Here is a 23,395-nt window from a genome sequence, read left to right on the forward strand (position 1 = left end):
TACTGTTTTGCACAGTAACACGGGGGACATTTTATGCTAAAGTTAGCCATTACATGATGAAAAACAAGCGAGCATGCAGGAAGATTTTTTTAACATATTCATTAACCATATTTTCAAAGGTGTTTAACTCATTTTAGTTCATGGGCCAGCCCAATTTTGATCTCAAGTGCCCTCTCAGCAAAAGAGATTGTCACCACACGCAGCACTGTACACAGGATTAATATAACATTTTCCTTTTAATTTTCATGCAGTTAAAACATGCAAGTCACAATTACAGAAATCACACATAACTTACACAAACTGTGGTTGCATAATTTTTTATTTTGCTGCTTGAGAACTGTATTTTTTACACTGTGTGCCACCATAAATAAGTAAATCACAACCACATTTAGGTTTATGTCATCATAGACCCACTGGATATGAGGCTTAATTAATTTAACAATGTGACACTTAATTTAGAAAAACTTTAATAGCTTGAGATGGCCTGTTGCTTCAAAAATGCAGCTGAACTTCAAAACTTGAGTTAAAGACACAAGCGTCCACACATCTCGAGATTGACTGTCTTTGAACAAAACATTGGAGAGCAGCTCTGTAAAAATCAGTTCACAACTTTGCCAATGCATCATGTATGTCCAGTGGATGTCAGCAGATGGTGCTGTGGTGCAACTTCAAATCATTTTAATACTCTCTACTTGAAAAATATTGTGTGTCATTTTGTGAACCTCACTTATGTTTAGCTCCTGTCAGCCGTGATGTTAGCCTCCCCTCCAATCTTGGTAATCTCAGGGCTTTTTCATCCCTAAGTTAGTAAATGCCACTTCACTTTCACAGTTAGCTATGTATGAATTGTATTTACCTTTCATGTTTGTATATAGTGTTATTTATCATTTTGATAATCACCTCTGTCACAGGGAGCTGCTCCAGTTATAATAAAAACATGTACACATTCTGTAATACAAAGCATAATGCAGTATAACAATTCACAGTTACAATAACAAATATTTCCTGGGCTATGTCATCTATTTTGATTTTTTTTTTATCTCATGCTCTTTTGTTTTAATGTATTGTAATATGCACATTTATACAGAAAATGCTCTGAATAAAAAAAAAGAAGAACAGGAGAGAAAAGTTTATCAGACACCTTCCACAGGGAGCCCGAAGGCTCAAGGTTCACTGTGTGGTGTTCATGGTCATTTGATACATTACAATTATATTCACTTTTTGTCTTGACCACAAAAGCCACAGTATAGACAGAAAGCAGAGTCTTGTACTGGGGCCATGAGTTAACATAATGGTCATCCTGCTCTAAAAATAGCCATAGACATATATTGTCACTAAATTTTGTAATCAGTTTTCACACTTTTTGGATTGAAACAAAGGGGTGACCTGAGGTGGTGGACCTGCTGTAACCTGATCAACTGAAAACAGTGGCACAGCTGCATCACTTCGTATCAGCCTCAGCTTGGTAGACTGCGTAGGAGGGTTACATTTGACAGGGTTCATTTCAACTGCATGGGGATCCAGGAGAGAAACACCTTTGGCCAAAACCATTGTGTCCAGCCTCAGAGGCCCAGAGGACACCGTCCCTTCCTTCCTATGTCTGGAGGGAGACAATTTCTTCAGCCAGACATCTGCCTCGTTTCTCCTCAGAAGCTTTGCTGGCGAATCCTTGGAGCTGGTTTGTTTCTTCAGTGAGGATACAGTCCTCTCTGTTGGCTGCTTGTTATATCTTGCTTCTAGTTTGGATGGTCCGCTTGGTTTCTTGGAATTGGGTTTTATGTACTCATTATCCACAATCTCATACCGAGGAAAGATGCAGTGTCGAGGCAAGCAGGACGGATCGAGCCTTGGTATGGGTTGGTAGTTCTTATGTTGATATAATGATCCAGTCTTATGGTTAGAAGCAGACTGTGTCCAATCTTTACCTTCTACTTCCTCTTCTGTTTTTTCTGCTGATCGTGACAGGGGTGGCAGTATTTTGCCTGAAGCAGGCTTGGGAGGTATATTAACCTGTTGCTTTTTCTTTAAATCAATTTTTGGTGGGGGGCGAGGACTAAGCACTTTATAGCAATCGTAACTGACAGACCTCCTGGGACTTATTTCCTTTTCAGATTGCTTTGGAGAGCTGTTTGTTTGGGCCATAACATTGCATTGTTTGTTGACTCTTGGCTCTGTTTGTACTGGAACCTGGCCAATGGCAGCCCCCTGTTAGGCAGAAATACAATTGGGATATAGATATACTGTAAATATGGACATAGAAGACCATATTAAATAAGACTTGGAGAAGAGAAATATCAAGCATACCTGTTTTGAGGCAGAGTGAGGTCGAGGGGTAGCATTCACAACAGGCACACATCCTTGAACCCAGGCATCTGAAGTTGCTGGCATTGGCTCTGAGTCTTCTGTTTCAGATGCTTCCTCTGGTGCTTCTCCTTCATCTGGGCACAGGATTTGCTGATCTAGAATCTGTGTGAGGTAGGTCTTGGCCCAGGATGTGGTGAAAGGTGCTAGCTTAGGGGCAAAGACAGGCAATATCTCCGATGTTAGATGTACATACAGTATATTATGTGTGGTTGAATCAGATGACAGCAAGATGAATAACTGCATTGGTCTCTCCATGAGTGTCAGTCAGTAAGATGATGTTCACATTTCAGTGAGATCATAATAAAAAGTGCATATGCCTTTCAGCTTTACCTGCCTTTCAATGTACACTTTGAAACAGCCTTCCATGACTTGGCTCAACAGTTCGTCCATGATCTCCCCCACTGCCTCATGTGCATCCTCCTGGATCAAAATGTCTTCCCATTGGGCCTGAGTTGAGCAACCAGAATTGATATCTTCCTCTTCCAGGTCCTGCGTTGAAGCTGTATGTAACTGGACAGATGACGTATGTCTTTGCTTGTCAGCTTGGATCTTGGCTGCAGAGCGGGGCATCTTGGCCAGAGTTGAGCTCCCAGATATATTATCTTCCACTTCCGCGTCCTGCGTTCGAGGTGTATGTTTTTGGACAGACGACGTACGTCTTTGCTTGTCAGCTTGGGTCTTGGCTGCAGAGCGGGGCATCTTGGCTCAGAGGCTGGTGTGAAGTATGATAGAGAAAAACATGGATGTCAAAATGAAAAACGAAAGATGTTTGTGAGGATTTAAAATGGAATAACATCAGTCCTTATCAGTTGGCATGTTGCTGTGAAAATGTCATTTGGTAAACATTAGCACACTCTGGTGGCAATGATCAAACTTCACACAGTTATTGTTTCTCAATGTAAACTGATGCAAAATTATAATTCACTGAATATTTACAGGAGTTATATTTGTGGATGATCCTCTTGCTGACCAAAATTACTTGCAGAATTAGAATATAATTTAATTAATGTTAGAGTTGAGACAAAAATGTGTGAGAGCCACTAACTAAATCCATTAGATTGCACGTAGAGGCTTTCCTTTGTTCTTAGTAAATGCCAGCTACTCAAAACTATTTCCCCAAATCGAGCTGCCCACTTAAAACTTATGTAATGTCTTAGGTGGTTAAGACTTCATAAATGTGTAAATGGCTTGCTTAAACACATATGTAGCAATCAACTTAGTAAACAGGAAGTCACTGTAGAATCACAAGCTTTAACATAACTTCCAAAAATAATAGTTTTAGGGGAAAATGATGCAATAAATTACACTGCAGAATATTTCCTTGTTTTAGAGTTGGCTTAGAAGTTTCATGCAGTGTATGACAACTTTTTATAATTTGAAATATGGAAGAATAACTTATTTTTGTAAAATGTAATAGCCCACTTTGCCTGTTTACATCATCCTTAAACAGCATTTTAATCAAGTGTCAGGTAATTCGACCAGTTTATATTGTTATTTTACTAATTAACCTAAACAATTAATATATTAATAAGCAAGCTAAAATTAATTTTGTTAGTTAACGTTAGCTAAAGTTAGATACACCTGCTAGTTAACGTTACTAGTTGTAAATAATCTGTATCGTTTAATTTTAGGTCAGCTCATTATAGTTACACGGTTAAAATGGCACAATCATATCATCATATCATCATTCAGCCGTGTACAAACAGTTATCACTGTTTGGCCTTTAATAAGAAGATATCAAGTCAGTTCACAACCTTACCACATTCTCTTCTTTGTACCCTTTTCCGTGTAGTCTGTGGTTGCTCAGCAACCGAGAACGCAAGGATGACGTATTACGTAGTGGTGGCGTTGTCTCTATGGCTGCGAACGACGCGGAGGTAATCCTGTTGCTAACAAGAGCTAAAAAAGTGCTTGGTTCACATTAACTGTATATGTAATGGCTGACTATGACAGCGCCAGTGGCTGCCGGGTCAATTGCTGTGTGATTTGAAGCAAGAGTTTGAGCAATAAGACACAGAAAAGTAACGGTGGCCTCTTTTATTGACGCTGCAGTTGGCTTCTTGCTAACATACCTCGGTTAGCTTGCTGCTAATGTTTAGTACTTGCGTTGCCAGTTGCCAAATGACAGTAGGCCTGTGTGTTTTAATGAAACTGCTAATCTTGCATTTAACTAGACTCTTTATCTTCATCTCTTAGACTGATACCAGATTAGACTGCCATTTCAACATACTGCGCTGCTAAGAGAAGACAGCTCCATGTATCACAAAGAGAAGAGCATCCAGATCAAAAACAGCGCCTCGGCGCTGTACAACAACCTCGGCGTGCTACGCATCGCCCCGCGGCGCCTCACCTACTTCACGGTGGTCCATGCTAACGTGGTCAACATGGTCAGCGCGTCCTGGGACGGACTCAACTATTCCCACCGTCAGCTGCAGTCCAAGGAGCCCAATGTCGCCACAAGCACGTCGCTCATCATGCAGGTCAGGACACAGTGCAGCGCATACAGTGTGTTCATAACACTGTACACAGTGAGAGCAGGTAGGACAGGCAGCGTGGTCCTTGAGGAACTTTCACGGGTTCCCAGCAAGATCAATGGTTAAACACTTGAGGAATTGATTTCTTCAGTTTTAGGGGGACAAAAGTTAACATACATAGAGATAAACTTGCAATGCAGCAAAAAGAGTCATTTAATTTAAAATCAGTGGCCAGCTAAAGTCTGTGCCCATTGACTTCTGCAGACACATGTCTTCATTGGTGATGCCCCACAGGTGCATAAAAACGTTTTGGTTGTCTTCTTTGCATATTTAGGATAAGTGCCCAGCTGCAGTGCCCTAATGCTGGGGGACTAGGCCTATGTGTAATAAGGGCTGCAAGTCCTGTACTGCTCCCCAGTATGGATGCATTGTTAATGTGGAAAGTAAGCACATAGTAATTGTCACCGTTGGATTCCCAGTCCAATGTGTTTTAGAGTACATCTCTCAAACAATAAAACAAAATCACCTCACACACAGTTAAGAAAGTTTATGGAAAAAGTGAACTACATTCTCTAATAGGTCTTATTTTGTTTTTTGCTCCTGCATACTGCATATGCATTTGACTGTATCATAAGAATTAAAGAAATCCTTTGTTTTCTTGTAACAGGCTGCGTTTTGTCCCCTGCCCTCTCGTGATCTGCTGGTGGTGACTTCTCAGAAGGGCATTCAGGTGAGTTTTTGTGTGCTTTTTCTGCAGTCATTGGCAGTCGCCATGTTTGGTGGAAGCATTGCTACTTGTGTACTTACAGTGGCTGTGTTGTATATTTGTGTCGTTGAGTGTTTTTGCAGCCTTTTACTTTCATATTAATCCATTGTTTTAGATGTATGAATCCGATGGCTCCATCATGGTGTACTGGCATGCACTGGATACTCCGGAAACACCCACAGGTACACTTACATATAAACTGTGGATCAAAGTCTGACCTGTATTTGCATGACTAGTTTGAAAAGATATATATAATACGATGCAGTACAGTAAGATATGATACAGTATGATGAGACAATAGAAGATGACACAAGTATAATTTTTTGTTCCTGTACATGTGTAGTTAATCCATCTCAATAACATAAATATAATTAAGAACATCAGTGGGAGAATCTGATTATTATAATGACATTTTCAGGCATCTACACCCACATTATTATATCTGCACAATCACAAATGGCAGTAACATGAACAATTTGTTTCTGCGTTGTTAAGCTGACTCATAGATACTGCTGGTATTTTACTCACATGACATAATACATTTGTGCAGTCATACATTTTACCAGTTGCAGTTTTATGCCAAATGTCGTGCACTCACAGAACTTGTTTGTGTCCCAGCTCAGGCAGTGTTTGCTCGGGGGATATCAGCAGTGTGGGAGAGTTACATATGTGTGGGTAAGTACTGAGTGGAATATATTTACGTATATTCAAAATACAGGACAAGCTTCACATTCCCCTGTCTCTTTGTCTCCATTTAGGCGTCTCATCTGGTGCAGTTCTAGTATTTGATGTTCCCAGTAAAGGCAGTAATATTACCCTGTCTGAGGTCCTGGAGGAGCACAAGGAGTCCATCACTGACATGGCCTCGGAGTGCTCTGGCAGCCAGGTATGGTGTGTGTGCTTGTTCATTGTTTGCAGTCTGCCTATCTGAACCTGTAGTGATTTGCTCTAACTTTTTCCATTAATGACAGACATACTTAAATAAATTACGACTTTATGTAATACTTCGAGGACCTACTATGATTCTATGAGTTACATAATCCCTTCCACTCTGCTGCTGTCTCCCTCCCCTCAGGAGTGCATAGCTGATCTGGTCAGTGCCGATGATGGGGGCAACCTGTGTGTGTGGAAGTCTGGGGAGGAATTTCAGCTGCTAAACAATATCCCTGGCTTTGAGTAAGAAACTGACCGCATTATAGTTTTGTCATTTTTGGTGTATGATGTAAGACTGAGCAAACATAAAGTGACCTTTGGTGAAACTCCATCACTGTTACTCCTCCTCTACTCTTACTTTCCTCTCTATCTCTCTCCCCTCTTCACGCATTGTTGCACTTGTCAACTCTCCAATATGTTCCTTTCCACCGTCCTTTGTTTCTTCTTCATTTCCTCTCCTCGCTCTAATCTAATGTCCATTATATTTTCCCTTAATGCCCTGATGGCAATCATCCTCCATCTTCCTCACTGCTCTCAGTATGAGCTGCTCATCTGTCAAGCTGTGGAAAGGTACAGTGGTGGCGGGTTACGGCACAGGCCAGATCCGTCTCTATGAAGCAGTGACGGGAATCCTGCATGCTGAGATCAACGCCCACGCTCGCTGGATATACTCACTAGACATTGCTCCTTTTTCTGGGCTGGTGAGTTGAATAAACCAAATTGAATAAAAAAAATCTGTTAATTGTGTTAGGATTTATCATTTGAAATGATAAATAGATATTTAAATTATTCAGCTATTATTTATTTAGCTCAAAATAATGTTAAGGTGGTTCTAGATTATCATTTATTGTTTATCTCATACCACTTAATTTTGCTTTTGCTTTAGCTTCTGTCTGCTGCTGAGGACTCTCTAGTCAGAGTGTGGCACCTGACGCTGACCCCAGAGACCAACAGTGTGGAGGTAACTGGTCTTAAAACAGAAAACATAATTTATTTTCTTAATATGTTTAGAATCAAGGCACAGTTTATAGTGCTTTACCCGCAGGTTTAACTTATGTTAGATCATTTTCTTTTACTGCCAATGAGACCCCGACTCTGTTTTTTTCTCATTTGCATTCAGGTTGCCCATTTGCACAATGAGTGTGTGACAGACACACAGATCTGTGGCGCTAAGTTCTGCGACGGCGATGGTTATGCCTTTGCGGTGACAGGCTATGACCTGAGTGAGATCATACGTTACACCCAAACATAGGACGTTCATTGAAGCTAAGAATTGGAATGTGAATTTGGTATATTGGAATGTTTCTGGAAGGATAACATGACCAAGATGGCACAGAGTCAAACGTCAAATGTTTAATGGCATTTCTGTCTCTATGTCTACAAAGGCTAGAAAGAGATGAGTATATAAGATAATAATGCAAAAGTAATTTGTTAAAGTTTTTGTAAATATTTTAAGTGCAGATGTTTACATGTATGTGAATGTAACTTAAAAAAAGTAATGGAATATTCTATTGTTCTTTATGACATCATTGTTTCAAGCAACTATACCAGTAAAAGATTTTGTAGAGAAAGCCAGTGTGTCTGGGTTTTAATATCGCACTTCACAAATGCACCAGTAGATGGGGCTGTGGGTCAGTTATTTTTGAGCAGGGCAACAACAGTGCAGTGCAGACAGATTTCACTAGGAGGACAGGGTGGAGTTGCATTAAAGGTTATAGACGAAAGACAGACTATTCCAGAAACTCCACATTGTGACTGGATGCTGTGTGGAGACCACAGGACACCCATGCCAATAAGATAACATGGGCACATTGCAGAGGGAGTTCATGAACATTTTCATTGTATTATAAATTTCATAGATGGCCTCTTATGCATCATCCCTTCTCTTCCAGTCATGTCCACAATCTAACATGTGACAGAGTTATATGTATAATTAGATGCTACTTTTGGCTTTCTTAAGTTTTTTTTAAAATCATTTTCTTTTACAGTCCAAGACATCTACATCTCAGGCAAGTGTGTTTTTCTCCAACTGTTTCTGTGACGTCTAGGATGTTTTTTACACAGTTCACTGGTGTTTAAATTTTGTAAACAGAGTGTGTCACTGTAGTTACAGTAGAAACAGAAAGTTTTGGTTTTCCCTAGAAAAATACACAAATGACCAGAAAGGCCTTTATTAAAAACAAATGCAACCTTCTACCACGGACTAGTTTTTCAGAATTACACTCCAAGTCAACTCAAGACAAGACATCACTTAGAAAGAGAGATAGTGTTCTCAAGAATCTGTTTAAATGAGCCAGAAAAGCCCTCATTTAATGCAAATCTTGCCAACTTGGTTGTAAAAATCATGTTCATCACAGGACACATGAGGGTTTTTTTTGTAGTTCACATCTGGCAGCCAGGTATCATTGTTATCTCACTCACTTCATCAAGATAAGAAGAATCAGGTCAGCGAGGAATTGTGCGCTGTTTGTCAGTTTAGGGCTAAGCGTGTATTAAATCCCCGAGTTCTAGTCTTTTCTGGTTTGCAGTCAACACTGGTCACATAACATCAACTGACAAGACTGTTTTGAACCCACACACAAGGCAGATTATGTAACTCAAATTTGGTAGGTACCAAGTGAAAGTCATGCTAATGCTGATGGCCGCGTCAATTGTAAAGCATAAACAGTGTCATGAGTGCACAAAGTCTTTATGGAATCAATAATTTTCAGTATGTCATGTTGTGTCATGCTTCCCCAGCTGCCTGGGGTGGGGTGGCTAACTACACTGGCTCAGCGGAGAACTAGGCTGTCAATATGAGGTCCCAAATGACACGGACGCTGAGATTACATAACTAACTGGAACAGTACAGAGGGAGGGAAAGGTTGGTCAAAAGTGATACATGAAATAAGGAAAGGATTGAAAGAGCAGAGGAGATGCTGAGCAAAGGAAAAGAGCTTGTTAAGGGTTAGAGTAAGGAGAATATGACATCACTTCTCACAGAAAAACATGAAGAGAAACAACAACAGTCATTTATCCCTTGTTAACAAAGTCAATAGTTCTGTGGGACACTCTTGTCCCGTACACAGCCCCGGGGCCACTCATGCTGTGTACTGCTACAATACTTGTCAATAGTTGGCTCTTAGGTGTTACACACAGCTGAGCACACAGCGTTGGGAGATCAGACTTCAACATGAACTGTTCTCAGATATGGATATGAAACTATGTGGACTGTGTAAGCATGTGTGTATGTGCACGTCTGTCAGGTGATAGTGATGATAGAGCAACATTCTCCTACTCATATTGTCTGTTTGACACGTTTATATAACTCATGTGTTCTGCGAAGTAAAATTACTGTTTGTCAGGTGAGTCTGGGGGCTTTGAGATAACTGCTTCATTTCCCCGTCCCAATAGCAAGGTAAAGTGGTGAAAATATTCTTAATACAGTGTACACTTAAACTGAAACTGACTTTTTAGGTGGCTTAAAATGACCAATGCTTGTTTGCAATCATGTGACTATTATGACACGCAAAACTCAAATGGAGGGCAGGAAGTGACAAATCGATATATTGCATGAGAGGAAAGTGACTGCAGAAAGGGTTGGATGAACCTGCAGGCAGCCGGTATCAAACAAAATTAAAACTCATCTTGGGTGTGATCCATACAAAACCAGGAAAAGTGATTTTTCCCTACTGCATGATCGATGATCATCGTTATCCTCCAGACCTCCTAACGTTAATAAAGTTGCATGGTGAGCTGATGAAATCATACAAGAGCCGAGTGGACTATAACTTTTTTCCATGTGCTTGCGTCCTCAGCTTAGACTGCTGTCTTGTTTTTGGCCAGATGAGTAAATTATGCTTGAACATAACTGTCTTCACATTTAAACTCTGTACATGGATGTACCGCTATCGGGCTAACGCTACTAGGTAAGAGGCAGGGTACACCATGGACAGGTCGCCAGACTATCACAGGGCTGACACATACAGACAGACAACCATTCACATTCACATTCACGACTACGGACAATTTAGAGTTACCAGTTAACCTGTCCCCAACCTGCATGTCTTTGGACTGTGGGAGGAAGCCGGAGTACCCGGAGAAAACCCATGCTGACACAAGAAGAACATGCAAACTTCACACAGAAGGGCTCCCTCCTGGGAACAAACCAGGAACCCTCTTGCTGTGAGGCAACAGGGCTAACCACCACACCACCATGCTGCCCAGTGAGTAGCACATGTCCACAAATATTGCTTGAACTTTCCTAGGCCATGGAAATTACCTGTTGGAATTCTTAATTTAGGAGGTGTTCCCCTTTAAGGCACTGGCCTTCTATTCAGCTGTCCTGCCATTAAGTATGAGGACTCCTATTAGTTTTAAATGATTAACCAACAAGACAAATTTGTTCAGTGCACAACCCAAACTATGCATGGGTATCGACCAAACCCATGCTGTCAAATACCATGCCACAATCCTAGTTCATCCATCATATGACCTGATGTGTTAGCGGGTGTGGTAGGTATCTGTATGTGTGTTTACGTGAACACCGCAGCATGAATATCTGTTAGGCTGACTGTTTGTGTGTTTCTTCATTATTCTCGTGGAGAAAGAGCAATTTATCCCATGCCCACCCATCCTTGTGGCAGCTGCCTAGGCCCGTGCTGCTAAGCCTATTGGGATAGAGCCTCACCAGGGGGGATGAAGAGCCTAAAGCCCCTCCAGCCTGCTGCCACGGACAGACCAACTCTCTGACGAAGCAACCAGGAAACTAGCTCCTGTTGACATGCTGTATAAATAGGTCTTCCATTTTAAACACACTGAAATGGAAAGGAGGGGGGTACCACACACCGACAGACCTGAAAATCTGTCACTGCTGACTGACAGACACGCAGACATAGAGGTGCAAACCAGAACTAGGTCGAATAACATTTGCAAATGAACAGAAAATAGAATGCAGTTTGTTTTTGTATAGAATATTATTATAGATACAGCCTTTAATTAGTCTTTGCGACTGACATGATAAAATGGTGCGCAGCCCAATGTAGCAGGTGAAAGAGGTTAAGAGAGCAACAAGAAAGGGTGTGTATTTATCTATGATGTCATCCTGGTGATTATAATAATTGGAACGTAGAGTGACTGAAGTGGCCTGACGACTTGGACAGCTCATCCTGTCTGCAAACGTGCAGAACGGGTTGAGCTCTGTGATGGTGTAGCTCTGTTTTATTGCTACAATCTACATGATAGCAAAGCCATGCCAACCCACTCACCGCCATAACCACAGCCTCTGTGCATCATTATGCTGTACCATGGAAAACCACACCCACACATCATGGCAGGACAATCCACCTTCCTGTCTATGTGGACCTCTGGTCTGGGGGAAATGTCTCAACATACAGTACTGACTGACTCACTGTGTCCCAAATCATCTCTGGAAAGTACAGCTCATGAGAAGACAAGTCGTAGCTCCACTCTACCATGTTTTCAGACTTGGTTGAAATTATTCTAAATAAAAAAAGGCTGTTGAAAGTCTGGCTAAGAAGATTTCACATTTATATACCCAACATGTTTGGGTATATTAAGACTGGGCTTTTGATGAATCATGTGGAATGATGTGTAAGCAAAGCACCATTGTAATGGATGCCAGAGATGGGAGAAATGCATTGCTGCTGTCGAACAAGGTTAGGTGGGGCGGCCTAGAATCAAATAGAGGACATGAGGCCATCCAAGACTGAATTCTTTATCTGTTATTTTGCCATTTCAATTGCTGAAAACAGGAACTCAATGGAGGGTTAAATGGACACTGACCATTTAGATGTAGTCCATTGTAGCGGTTGGTTGGTCTGTCCTGACCTCTCCGTGCACGCACACATGCACGACTTTCATATCCCCCAGTAACGTCATTTAGAAGGCAGGCAATGGGACTTAAGTGCATTAGATTAGAGTAAAATAAACATGATCAGACCCTGCCATCTGCACTGGGATGGCATGGTTGCCTAGCACTGGGCACTGTTTGGATTGTCTGACGCTGATGTGCTGACGTTTGAGTGTGTGTCAGTGTGTGTGTTTGTGCCTGCTTGTGTATGTTGCAATATGTGCAGATGGCACCACTCAAATGATGATGGATTCATTTTCTAGACAGGCTTCCAAATAAAGTCAGTTTTGAATCATTGTGTCTGTGTACAATTATGTGTGTGAGTGTGTGTGTGTGTGTGTGTGTGTGTGTGTGTGTGTGTGTGTGTGTGTTTAATCTGGGTTCAGTTTTGGCAAATATTTATTCAAATAATGTGATCAGTGATGATGCTTGTAAAATGATTTGGGATAACTTGTTTTCACAGCCTTTTCTCACTAAATTAAATAATATATTTAATTGCGAGACAAAAGTACCTGGCGTGCTTTGTGTTGTTTATTCCACTCGGGAAAATATAATATAACAGATCACTCTCATGGTCAATTTGGAGACATCTGCTTTATGAAGCTGGACAAAATTGTGTTGCTTTTAATTCCAAACTGCTCTTTTTCTCACGCCTAAATACCCCTGTCGTTACCTCGAGTGTGTGGGCGAGAGAGTTATTGAGTCCCAAAATAGGGTCACGGCAATAATAACAGCAATATCCTGGCAACCCATATCATTGTGCTCTATCAGTGAGACTGCTAATAGGGTTAATATGAAGGAGATGAATGGGTGTCTTCAGGGCACAACCTGAATTTGAAATACATAAACATTTCCATCAAACGTCCGGTTATGTGTGTTCTTTGTTTCTCTGCATGGGCACATTGGATGTGTGTGTGTGTGTGTGTGTGTGTGTGTGTGTGTATGTGTATGTGTGTCAGACAGAGAAAGAGAGAGACAGAATGAAATGCAGGCTTTATGAGTGGACCAACTTGGCATTCACCTCAGTGCACACACACCATTCCTAATTGGCAGCCATAGAGAAAGCCCAGGCAAGCTAACGCTGCAGGAACATCTTACAGAGGTTATCTGGTGCACCGGTGGGAAACAGATATGTTATCATTTTTTGTAAAATTGTGGTAAGACCAAAAATGAGCATAGTGACATTATAACAGTATTCTTCACTGTGGTTATTTTCAATGTAGCTAAAGCAAAAGGGAACTGATTTTTAATGTTACCCTAAAGTAACACCACAGAGAGGGCAGTTTCATATAGCACCTGCTGTGTTTCAACAGAGGGTCTTCAGTTCAGCTCTGTGTGCATGTGTCGCGTGTGTGTGTGCATGTGTGTGCTGGATCAGAGTTCATTAATCAAAGCACCATTTGTTCCAACAAGTTAAGCAAAGCTCAGTCTATAAAAGTACAGTCCAAGGACTATTCGTTTAAGGGAAATGTATCGCCTTAAACTGTAACATTCCTTCTTCAGAGAGTAGCTTCTTTTTGAAATGGTCCGAGAAGGACTAGTTCAAGTGCATGCTTTTGGTATGTTGATGTTTGAGTAGCCTTTTCCGTGCCAGGGGTTTGGTAACTCAGCAGCTCATTTCTAGCAGGGCTCTGACACATATTCACACATGGATGCATCCCAGTATGGGCCTGATGTGGTGTGTTACTCTTGAACATTTTGTCGTTAATCCATAATAATAATATTGTTTTAAAGGTGCAGTGTGCAGGATTTAGCACCATAGTGGTGAGATTGCAGAACTGAAGCTTGAACTACAGTGCAGATGCAAAAGTGCAAATGCCCCTATCAAGAGCCAGTGTTTGCTTTGTCCATTCTGGGCTACTGAAGAGCAATATGGTAAACATTGATTCATAAGCCCCTTTTCCACTGAGCAGTACAGTACAGTACAGTTCAGTCCGGTACGCTTTTTTCCGTTTCCACCGTGAAAAGTTGTGGATGGTACCAATGGAACTGCTCCTGACTGTCCTCATTTTTGGTCCCCCCTCTGTTGGGGTACCAAGCACACAGATCTGGTACTAAAAGGTGGAGCTGTGAACACTGCAGTTCATTGATTGGTCAATAGCTGACGATAACTCTGCTCAGGGCTGAGTTGTGGCTGGTTTTGAGGCTCATGTAACCACTGCTCACACTGTGGAGAGTTTTATTAGTAAACTGTAACTATAAAATGAAAAGATGTTTTGCTGCCTCTTGCAGCAGCTGTAGTCAGAGAAAAAATAACTTAATTTTTTTTTTTGATTTTATTGAACATGTTAAAAGAAACAAAAAGTCAAACAAAATAAAGCATATGACATAAAACAAAACAAAACAAGCAAAGCAGAATCAAATAATAAACACCTTAAATGATATTGGTCATGTTCAAAAGGGGTAGGAAGAAGTACAAAAAAAAACTTTTCTAGTCCTACCCCCTTATAATTCACTGGGATGACTGACTTTTAAGGTGGAAGGTGGAACGTTAACTTGTAATGTTACTCAATGTATGAGTTGACGATGTGAATCCATCAGCACACCTTTAATTTCACTGTGACAGCTTTGACCATTACTTTAGTTTTTATTGTCTCTCTCAAATATTTAAAAATATATATAATTTTTGACTGGAATATGTGAACTGCATATATTCTAATCCTCCCTTGAAGAAAAAAAAACTGTTGTAGAGCTTCATTGTTGGGGGCTCCGGCAACACTAAACCCCTGAGCTTGCCTGAGAAGGACTAAATGCACAAACCCGCTATTTTTAAATATTGCCTGCCCTATTCTGTGGATGATAAACAGGGTGCAAATTGATAAAGGAGGAAATACAGTGAGTACTGGACGGAGCAGTGAGTAACAAAAAAACCCACCCACATGAAAGAGTACGGTTTGCAGTGGAAATGCTGAGCGCATCAAGGGTCTAGGTACCATGTCTGAAGGGTAACTTTTGGTTTCAGTGGTACCAAACCAAAAGTGTTTGGTGGAAATATAGTATGAATACTATATTTAATTTCTGCCAATATCTCCCTCTAAATCAGTGGTTCCCGACTGTTCCAGCCACGGGGTCCAAATTTCTCCTTAGTCACTAGTTCAAGGTCCACACAGTTTAATATATTCAGTGTCATACTTGCATTTGGCCATGTCCTTGAGCTAGTTTGCTACCCGTCAATTAGCTGTCCGTTATCCTCTACAGCAGGAAATTGCCCTCCAAAATAAAAGCTCTGAACTGGAAATTCACTGTACTTTGAAATAAAGTGCATTTTTGTACAAACTTGACACATTTGTGAGTCACTTGTGGTCCATTCAGAATGGACCTGCAACCCACTTTTGGAACGGGATCCACCAGTGGGGAACCAGTGCTCTAAATCCTGCACACTGTACCTTTAATATTAAAAATTTGAGTGGTAAACTGCTATTATTTTGCGTTGTAAACATAAAAAAAACTTTTTGGTCACAAAGTATTTATTCAGCAGTTACTTCTATTGAATCCAAGAATAAAGATAGCACACATTAGGTTAGATAACACTAATAAATTTAGTTCTTAAAGGCTCAAGCACACAAGTTTTCATATCAAATAAGATGAACCAGAGTTGTGTTCTACTGACACCCTTTAGCCAACGCATTCCCCAGCTGTTCGGTCACTCAACATTTACACACACACACACACACACACACACAAAATGTGTGCCCACACAAACACACTCACATTCTCACAACCTTACACAGACAGTGACCCATAGAAGTAGTGTAAGAGAGGTTTAAACTTACCTTCTTGATTAATGCTGGTTAATTTGTTTTCTTGCTAAACTCACTGGGCATGAACTTATGCCCTCCATGACTGAGATATAAATGACTCCTTTGAGAAGTGTGGTATCATATATCTACTCTCACATGGTATGAGCCTGACTTATATTGAGCTTTTGTGCTCGGCTTCATCTGCCTGTTACAGTATATAGTTCAACAGATGAACTGAACCCTTTGGATGAACAGTGCTTGTAATGCCAGATCATTCAGTGTTTACTGTATGATGGAGATTTTACAAGATTTTTGCTCAAAGATAAAAATATATTTAATCATGATGACAGCCAGAACATGAAAAGTTGGGGGAAGGAGGATTATCACTGTATTGACATAAAGCAGCCAAACTCATAAAGCAAGGTTCTGAGTCACACACTGTCTCTTAGGAGATTTAAGACTTCAAAACCACAATAGTGGGCAGAGGATGCAGCTGCAGACCTAACTCCTGTCTTTTAGTTTTGTTTTATTAACCTAGTACCTGTCCTTCCCCCCAATCTGGCCTCCAGCCTGCCGGCCTGGACAAAGTAAATGATATGTGGGTAAATGGAGCAGAAGTACAAACAACACAATCTGCTCATTTGCCCTGAGAAAGCTATTGGACCTCCGTGAAAAGTGCGGTGACCCCACACACCCTTCAATTAAGGCCAGTCACTCCCACACTGCGTGCCTGTGTGGATGGAGGGAGATGGAAAGAGAGAGAAGTCTGGCTATGAGAGAAAGTCAGAGGACACAAGAGACGTGACAGACTTCATGTACTTGGAAAACCTTAAGGAGCTCCTGCTTTGGTCGTTGACTCACCGCTGAGGAAATCATCATAGACATAAACACATTTACACATATCCACATGAGACTTGAAGGCAGAGACCTTGCATATTTAATACAATATGATCTGTTAATGGGTGTGTTCCTGTATTTTTCATTAGAACAATGAGAAAATGACAAAGACTTTCACAGCTCATAAATATAAAACCCTCCGGATAGAACCTCAAACCTCCAGTTCCCTTCTGAACGTCATAAGTCTCGTAAACAAGAGGAAGATAAACAATACGCAAGAAATGAAAGAGAGAGAAAAGGAAGGGGGGAAAAAAGAGCAGGAGAAAGATGAAGGGGGGAAAAGATGGGAAGAAACAGAGAGAGAGAGAAAGAGATCAGAGTTTGTCTGGAAAACACAAGCAGTGGATGTCAGGGCAGAGGTAGCTGTGCTCGTCCCTGTTTCCATGGCGACCCAAATGTGCTGTCAGCCAGTTGGGAGCGTTGCGTTGCGGCCGTGCTGACATGAGCCACACGTGCCAATGCCCAGCTGACAGCGCTGAGCATACGCCAGCGTCTATTCATAGCACCTAAGTGACACCCGGGAGGGACACTGACAGCCTGGAGTGTGGGCCAAGGAGGCCAGGTGCCCAAAACTGGGTAGGTGCTGGCCGGGGACTGGATGGCACCCCTTCATGGAAGTGGATGGGCGCATAAAGAGACTGAGGGATGAACTCATGGTAGGGGTTATGTCATACTCTCTCTGATCTCTGTCCATGCTGACAAAGTGACATCTGGCCCCTCAGTCACCGCAAAGAATTACACAAATCCCTGCTTTTTTCCCTGTCTCTAAACATATGCACATGCACAAACTGTGCATATGTGCATGGTACAAACCTGGTGGGGTCATGAGCGGTCAAGCAGCATTTGTCTGAGTCAAAGTAGTTCAGGTTTCATGTTCAGTTTTATTTGGTTGCAGCAGCCAGGTCAGAGGACTAAGAGTTGCATACAACACACTATAAACACAGACCACATACTGTAAAAACAAGGTACAGAAAACTAATGTTAAAAGCATGAGTGGATTATGAGACAGTGGGCCGGCCTGGACACTGATATGCAAACAGTGATATGTTATGTGTCTCTTTAAGGTAAGGTGTGTATCTCTTTTGGTTGTTTTGTGTAACTTTGTAGTCATCTTGTATCTCCTTGTGATTGTTATGTGTCTCTTTGTAGTTGTTTTGTGTCTTACTGGGGTAATTTTGTGTCTCTTTGAGGTTATTGTGTGTTTCTTGTTGTTGTTTTGTGTCTCCTTGTGGTTGTTTTGTGCCTGTGTGAGGTAATTTTGTGTCTCTTTGAGGAAACTCTGTGTCTCTTTTGGTTGTTTTATGTCTCTGTGTAGTCATTTTGTGTCTCTTTGAGGTAATTTTGTTTCTCTTTTGGTTGTTTTGTGTCTCTGTGTAGTCGTTTTGTGTCTCTTTGAGGTTATCGTGTGGTTTTTGTTGTTGTTTTGTGTCTCCTTGTGGTTGTTTTGTGCCTGTGTGAGGTAATTTTGTGTCTCTTTGAGGAAACTGTATGTCTCTTTTGGTTGTTTTGTGTCTCTGTGTAGTTGTTTTGTGTCTCTGAGGTAATTTAGTGTCTCTTTGAGGTAACTGTGTGTCTCTTTTGGTTGTTTTGTGTCTCTGTGTAGTCGTTTTGTGTCTTATTGAGGTAATTCTGTGTCTCTTTGAGGTTATTGTGTGTTTTTTGTTGTTGTTTTGTGTCTCCTTGTGGCTGTTTTGTGCCTATTTGAGGTAATTTTGTGTCTCTTTGAGGTAACTGTGTGTGTCTCTCTTAGTTGTTTTGTGTCTCTGTGTAGTCATTTTGTGTCTCATTGAGGTAATTTTGTGTTTCTTTGAGGTTATTGTGTCTTTTTGGTTGTTTTGTGTCACTTTGTGGTCATCTTGTGTCTCCTTGTGGATGTTTTGTGTCTCTTTGTAGTTGTTTTGTGTCTTACTGAGGTAATTTAGTGTCTCTTTGGGGTTATTGTGTGTCTTTTTTGGTTGTTTTATGTCTCTTTAAGGTGATTTTGTATCCTGTTGAGGTAATTTTGTGTCTTACTGAGGTACTTCTGTGTCAGTTTGCAGTATTTGTGTGTCTCTTTTGGTAGTTTGTGTGACTTTGTAATCATTTTGTGTCTCCTTGTGGTTGTTATGTGTCTCTTTGTAGTTATTTTGTGATCTATGTGGTTGTTTTGCCTATTTGTGTAGTTATTTTCTGTCTCTTTGCAGTTCCTTTAAATGTTTTTGTGTGGTCTTATTGTGTGTCTTTGTGGTCTTTTGAGTCTTTTCCTGCTCAGTATGTTTTAAGTTGAGTGACGTTTTAAAGATGAAGGGCAGGGGGCCACCTGACATGTTGGGTACCTGGGCCTGGGTCTTGGCCCGGCTGGCCAGTTCAGTAATCCATCCATGGGTATAACGGGATATAGCATATGCATAGCACCAATCTAGGAGGCACTACAGCAAGTAAGGAAATTATCATAGAAATTTGAGGAAGATTTTTTTCCAGACCGCCAGTTTCTGGAGGATCAGATTAGGGACCTGCAGTTGATTAATATGTAGGACTCAAGTGACCCATCACTTCCTGGCTCATCAGAGTCATGGGGTGAGAGATGGTTGTGCTTTTTCTGTGTCTGACTCAACGTCATGACTATTTAATGTTTCCTGTTTTGTTCTGGGATGTTTAATTGAGAAAGATTAACATACAGCGTGTCTGTCTTCTGTCGTCATATTTTTATGGAATTACATTAAAATACATTTAATTATATGTAAATATAAATGAAAGCAAATCAAATCAATCAAAGCAGACCAGCAGATATAAGTGGTACATCTAAGAGCTGTTCCATGATAAACATGGCAAAAATAATTACAATCACTCAAAGTAAGTCTCTGCTGAAGTCCCCTGGAATCTATTTTTTCTTACATGCACAAGTGTTTTAAATGATATTGTATGTATTCTAAATAAATTTGATTTGAAAAATCTCTGTTTTCTTTTCTTGAGACAGTTCATGTTTAATATCATAAATGCAGTCTCCTAACTAACTAAACCTGAGTCTCACGCTGTGGCTCATCAATTGGAAAAATCTCATTGAATAATTTTTTCAAATCAATAACTGTGCCACAAAGTCAAGTTCTAATCAATATTCTGAGTGTGGCTGCATGCGATGCCAATTTACCTTCACACCACACTGCCCAGCATGTGGTACAGTTGGCAGGAGGGCTGGAAACACCAAGTCAGTGCCTCCTTTGTGAGCGATTGTTCAAGCTCAATTGGTACTTCTGTAACACTGCTTTGTCTGTGAGATCAGGCAGAAGAATAGCAGAGGCTCTGAGGCGAAGAGAGGCCCATTGTGGTCAGTCAGTGCGCAAAGTTAGGTGTCATTGTGGTCATTCGACGGCTGGTGTCAAAGGCCATTGTGGCTTCTAACGTGCCACGGTGGAGGTACAGAGTTGCTGAGTGAAATCGATCTGAACAGGGACAAAGATTACGGTTTTGTGTGTGTGTGTGTGTGTGTGTGTGTGTGTAAGTGTGTGAGCTTTGTGTGTGTTTATGTGTGTGCATGTGCTTTTTTGTGTATTAATGTATGTGTGCATTTTGTGTGCTGTGTTTGTTTGTAGAAATTCAGCTGACGCAGGCCTTTCACACCCCTGAGATCAGCAGTTTGCCCCCTCAGAAGAGAGACGGACAGAGAGAGGGGTGAACCATGTGGACGCCCCCATTATGCCCCTATTGTGCCCATGCGGCTGTGTCAATAGTCCTATAGCAGAGGCCACTGGCATTGGAAAAGTGCTGCACAAGACACTTTGAGATAAAGGTTCAGTACACCTGTGTGCGGCATGAAGAAGAGAGGGGACAAAGAGTCTGATGAGAGCAGAGAAGTGGACAGACTAAACACACACAATCATATGACCTTCAGTGTATCATACTGAATGTCAGCAGAACTTAGGAAGCATTGTATAGGGAAAAGAAATAAGGCTTTTTCTCTCTCTCTCTTTTTTTTACCATTCACGGTAACAGTTCATCCTGGTGATGTCTATGTCACGGCTATAGCGTGATGTTCCATCACCCGTCTATACAGGAGTTTGTGCATCTGTGTGTATGTGTGATGAGTCCCATGCCTGCTGGCCACAGCCAGAGGATGGTTGCCTAGGTCTTGCATGCACGCTGAGATAGGAGCAAGCCTGGGCAGGTCGCTCCGTTCCCTTCACAGGACAATGGCTGTTTCAGATGCTTGGCTGAGCAGGAGTCTTAGAGAATCTGTGAGAGACAGGGGGCCTCTCACAGCCCCACAGCCTGACATTTATGCTTTTGCCAAGTTCAGGACAGAATATATGCGTGCACAGAGAACGGCATTCTTTTTTTTTAAACATATAAATGCTGATGAAGGCTAATGCTGAAATGCTTTTCTGACAGCTCAAATAAAGGAGTCGACACTGAAGACTGAATTAGAGTGCTGACTTTTTGGTTGTTGCTGTTGTATCATTTTGTATATGACCATCCTTTCCTGCTTGTTTCTAAGTGGAAGTTTAATACATTGTAATTTCATTAGATTTCTATAAGTGAGTTCAGCGAAGCCTTGAAAACACCAAGAGCCTCAAAGCTTCACACAAGCTGTCTGGCTATTGTCAGTCAGTGATGAATAAAGAAGTTCTACCATACAAAACAGGATACATGCATACATACATACAGAAGGAGGTTGTGTACTGCTATTATGATGCCAGTGAGTACACTGTTGCAGAGGAGATGCTGTGGTTTTACAGGGCATCTCCTGGGTATCAGTCTCAAAAGAGTTTGGCTGATTAATAAATTGCTCAAAAATGTAATAAACCTTGATGTCTGTGTATTAAAATTGAGACTGAGCGCAAGCTGGGCAACTAAACTGTTTGAATGACACAGACAGAACACACACACACACACACGGCAGATGATACCAGTGATTAATAGTTTCTACTGTACACCTTTATACTGTATCTGTGCTGAACAATGGCTGTGTGCAGCATCTTCCCTAAGGGTGGCTACCTACTGTCAACACAATAGTGTTTTACTAGCCTCAAACATCCACCCAAATAGTTTCAGAATTAATTGGGTGGGTAGCTGTGTGGATAAACACAAAGGCGTAAAAATGCTGTTATGCAACCTTGCACAAACAGGCAGGTTCAGCAGGTGGACACGATGAAGTCAGCAGTGTGACCGACTGAGCAAGGAGGACTTGGCTTTTAAGCTATAGCAAGATTGCAGGAACATATTCCTGTGAAATTTCACATTATATTAGCCTGTGTAAATATGTGCATTGATATCACAGAGTTGAAGTGCAACATTGTATAGGGGATAAGGCAGCAACTAACAATTATTATTGAGAAATCTTAAGGATTTTTTCTTGATTAATCGATGAAGGAGGTGTCTTTGAATGTCTTGCTTTGTCCAACCAGCAGTCCAAAATCTAAAGATTCATTTATCATCATAATAAAGAAAGAAAACAAGCAAAAAAAAAATCTACATTTGAGAAAATGGAATCAATTTTTTTGTTTGCATTTTTTGTTAAAAAAAATAGCTTAAATAATTGATTGTTTATCAAAATTTGGCTAATCCATCTATAGTTTCAGCTCTAACTGTGCATGAGTGAAACTTGACTGTTTGCAATATTGTAGGGTATACCTGACACGTTTCTCACCAATAGCACTTGCATAAGTATCCTAAAAATCAATATTTTTATGCAAGAGGAAAATGACTTCTGACATTTTGTAAGATGGTAAGACAAGTCAAACATTACAGTAGACCTGTCATAAAGTACCCCACTAAATCACACTATAAATTCCCCATTTGGAATATGAGACGCACAAACATGAGGCATATGGGACACACAGCTCCATAAAAGAATATTATGGCCATGTCAGTCCCTATAGGCATATGATGCGTCTTTTACAACCTCCTCACCGTGCGCACTGTCCGGCCCGGAGGCTGGCACTCTCGCTACTTTATGAATGGATGGGTGTGGCACTGGTGACTAGCAATGAGGCTGTCGTCACTGCGCCTCGTTGATAGGCGCTGGCGCGCTGTGGGTGAAGGCTGGTCTAGAGTGAAACATAACTGGGCTCTACCACCGCTTGGGAGATACAACGAGAGAAGGAAAGGGGAGGAGAGGAGAGGGAGAGAAAGAGACAGAGACAGCAGCGTCAGCCCACTCCCCAGCGAGGACTAAACTTCTGGCGAGAGATTTGGTGAGATAGGATGAAAAACATGGGTGGGAGAATGGGAAACGGACTTTTGTAATTATTTACAAAATTGAAATATATAGAGAGTAGAGATCAGACAGATGCGATGAGGATGAAACGCATGCGAGCTGATACCAAGCATCTGAGATGTAAAGTCATTATCGTACAAAAAAAAAAATACTCATCCTTCATGACGAGCAGCGCTG

The 23,395-nt window shown here is 41.2% G+C and overlaps 3 protein-coding genes across 7 annotated transcripts in view; 2 read left to right on the forward strand and 1 right to left on the reverse strand.

Moving 5' to 3' along the window:
• Window positions 1-246: 246 nt before the first annotated feature.
• LOC125890768 (uncharacterized) lies at window positions 247-16,222 on the reverse strand. Of its 2 annotated transcripts, none has more exons than XM_049579566.1 (4): window positions 16,162-16,222; window positions 2,695-3,076; window positions 2,305-2,511; window positions 247-2,205 (listed from the first exon to the last, which is right to left on the reverse strand). In XM_049579566.1, exons 2-4 carry the CDS (start codon window positions 3,061-3,063, stop codon window positions 1,348-1,350), a joined length of 1,434 nt encoding a protein of 477 aa, XP_049435523.1. In that variant the 5' UTR covers window positions 3,064-3,076; window positions 16,162-16,222; the 3' UTR covers window positions 247-1,347. The 2 variants fall into 2 exon arrangements, with proteins under 2 accessions (XP_049435523.1, XP_049435524.1); XM_049579567.1 differs by lacking the exon at window positions 16,162-16,222 and adding an exon at window positions 4,124-4,200.
• wdr54 (WD repeat domain 54) lies at window positions 4,183-8,122 on the forward strand. 2 transcript variants are annotated; one of them, XM_049579569.1, is made up of 10 exons: window positions 4,183-4,241; window positions 4,561-4,844; window positions 5,506-5,568; window positions 5,720-5,786; window positions 6,223-6,279; window positions 6,363-6,490; window positions 6,680-6,780; window positions 7,076-7,238; window positions 7,424-7,498; window positions 7,658-8,122. In XM_049579569.1, exons 2-10 carry the CDS (start codon window positions 4,620-4,622, stop codon window positions 7,787-7,789), a joined length of 1,011 nt encoding a protein of 336 aa, XP_049435526.1. In that variant the 5' UTR covers window positions 4,183-4,241; window positions 4,561-4,619; the 3' UTR covers window positions 7,790-8,122. The 2 variants fall into 2 exon arrangements, with proteins under 2 accessions (XP_049435526.1, XP_049435525.1); XM_049579568.1 differs by lacking the exon at window positions 4,183-4,241 and adding an exon at window positions 4,287-4,440.
• A 1,749-nt stretch (window positions 16,223-17,971) lies between the features above and the next one.
• The window catches only part of rhobtb4 (Rho related BTB domain containing 4), a 50,027-nt gene continuing 44,603 nt past the window's right edge, over window positions 17,972-23,395 (forward strand). The window contains exon 1 of one of the 3 annotated variants that reach the window (XM_049578066.1): window positions 17,972-18,089. The gene's annotated coding sequence lies outside the window, so the exon portion shown is untranslated. Of the gene's footprint in view, window positions 18,095-23,064; window positions 23,196-23,395 lie in introns of those variants that run through there. The other 2 variants (XM_049578068.1, XM_049578065.1) reach the window with 2 other exon arrangements.

This window comes from Epinephelus fuscoguttatus, linkage group LG6, assembly GCF_011397635.1.
Source record: "Epinephelus fuscoguttatus linkage group LG6, E.fuscoguttatus.final_Chr_v1".
Classification (NCBI taxonomy): domain Eukaryota; kingdom Metazoa; phylum Chordata; class Actinopteri; order Perciformes; family Serranidae; genus Epinephelus; species Epinephelus fuscoguttatus.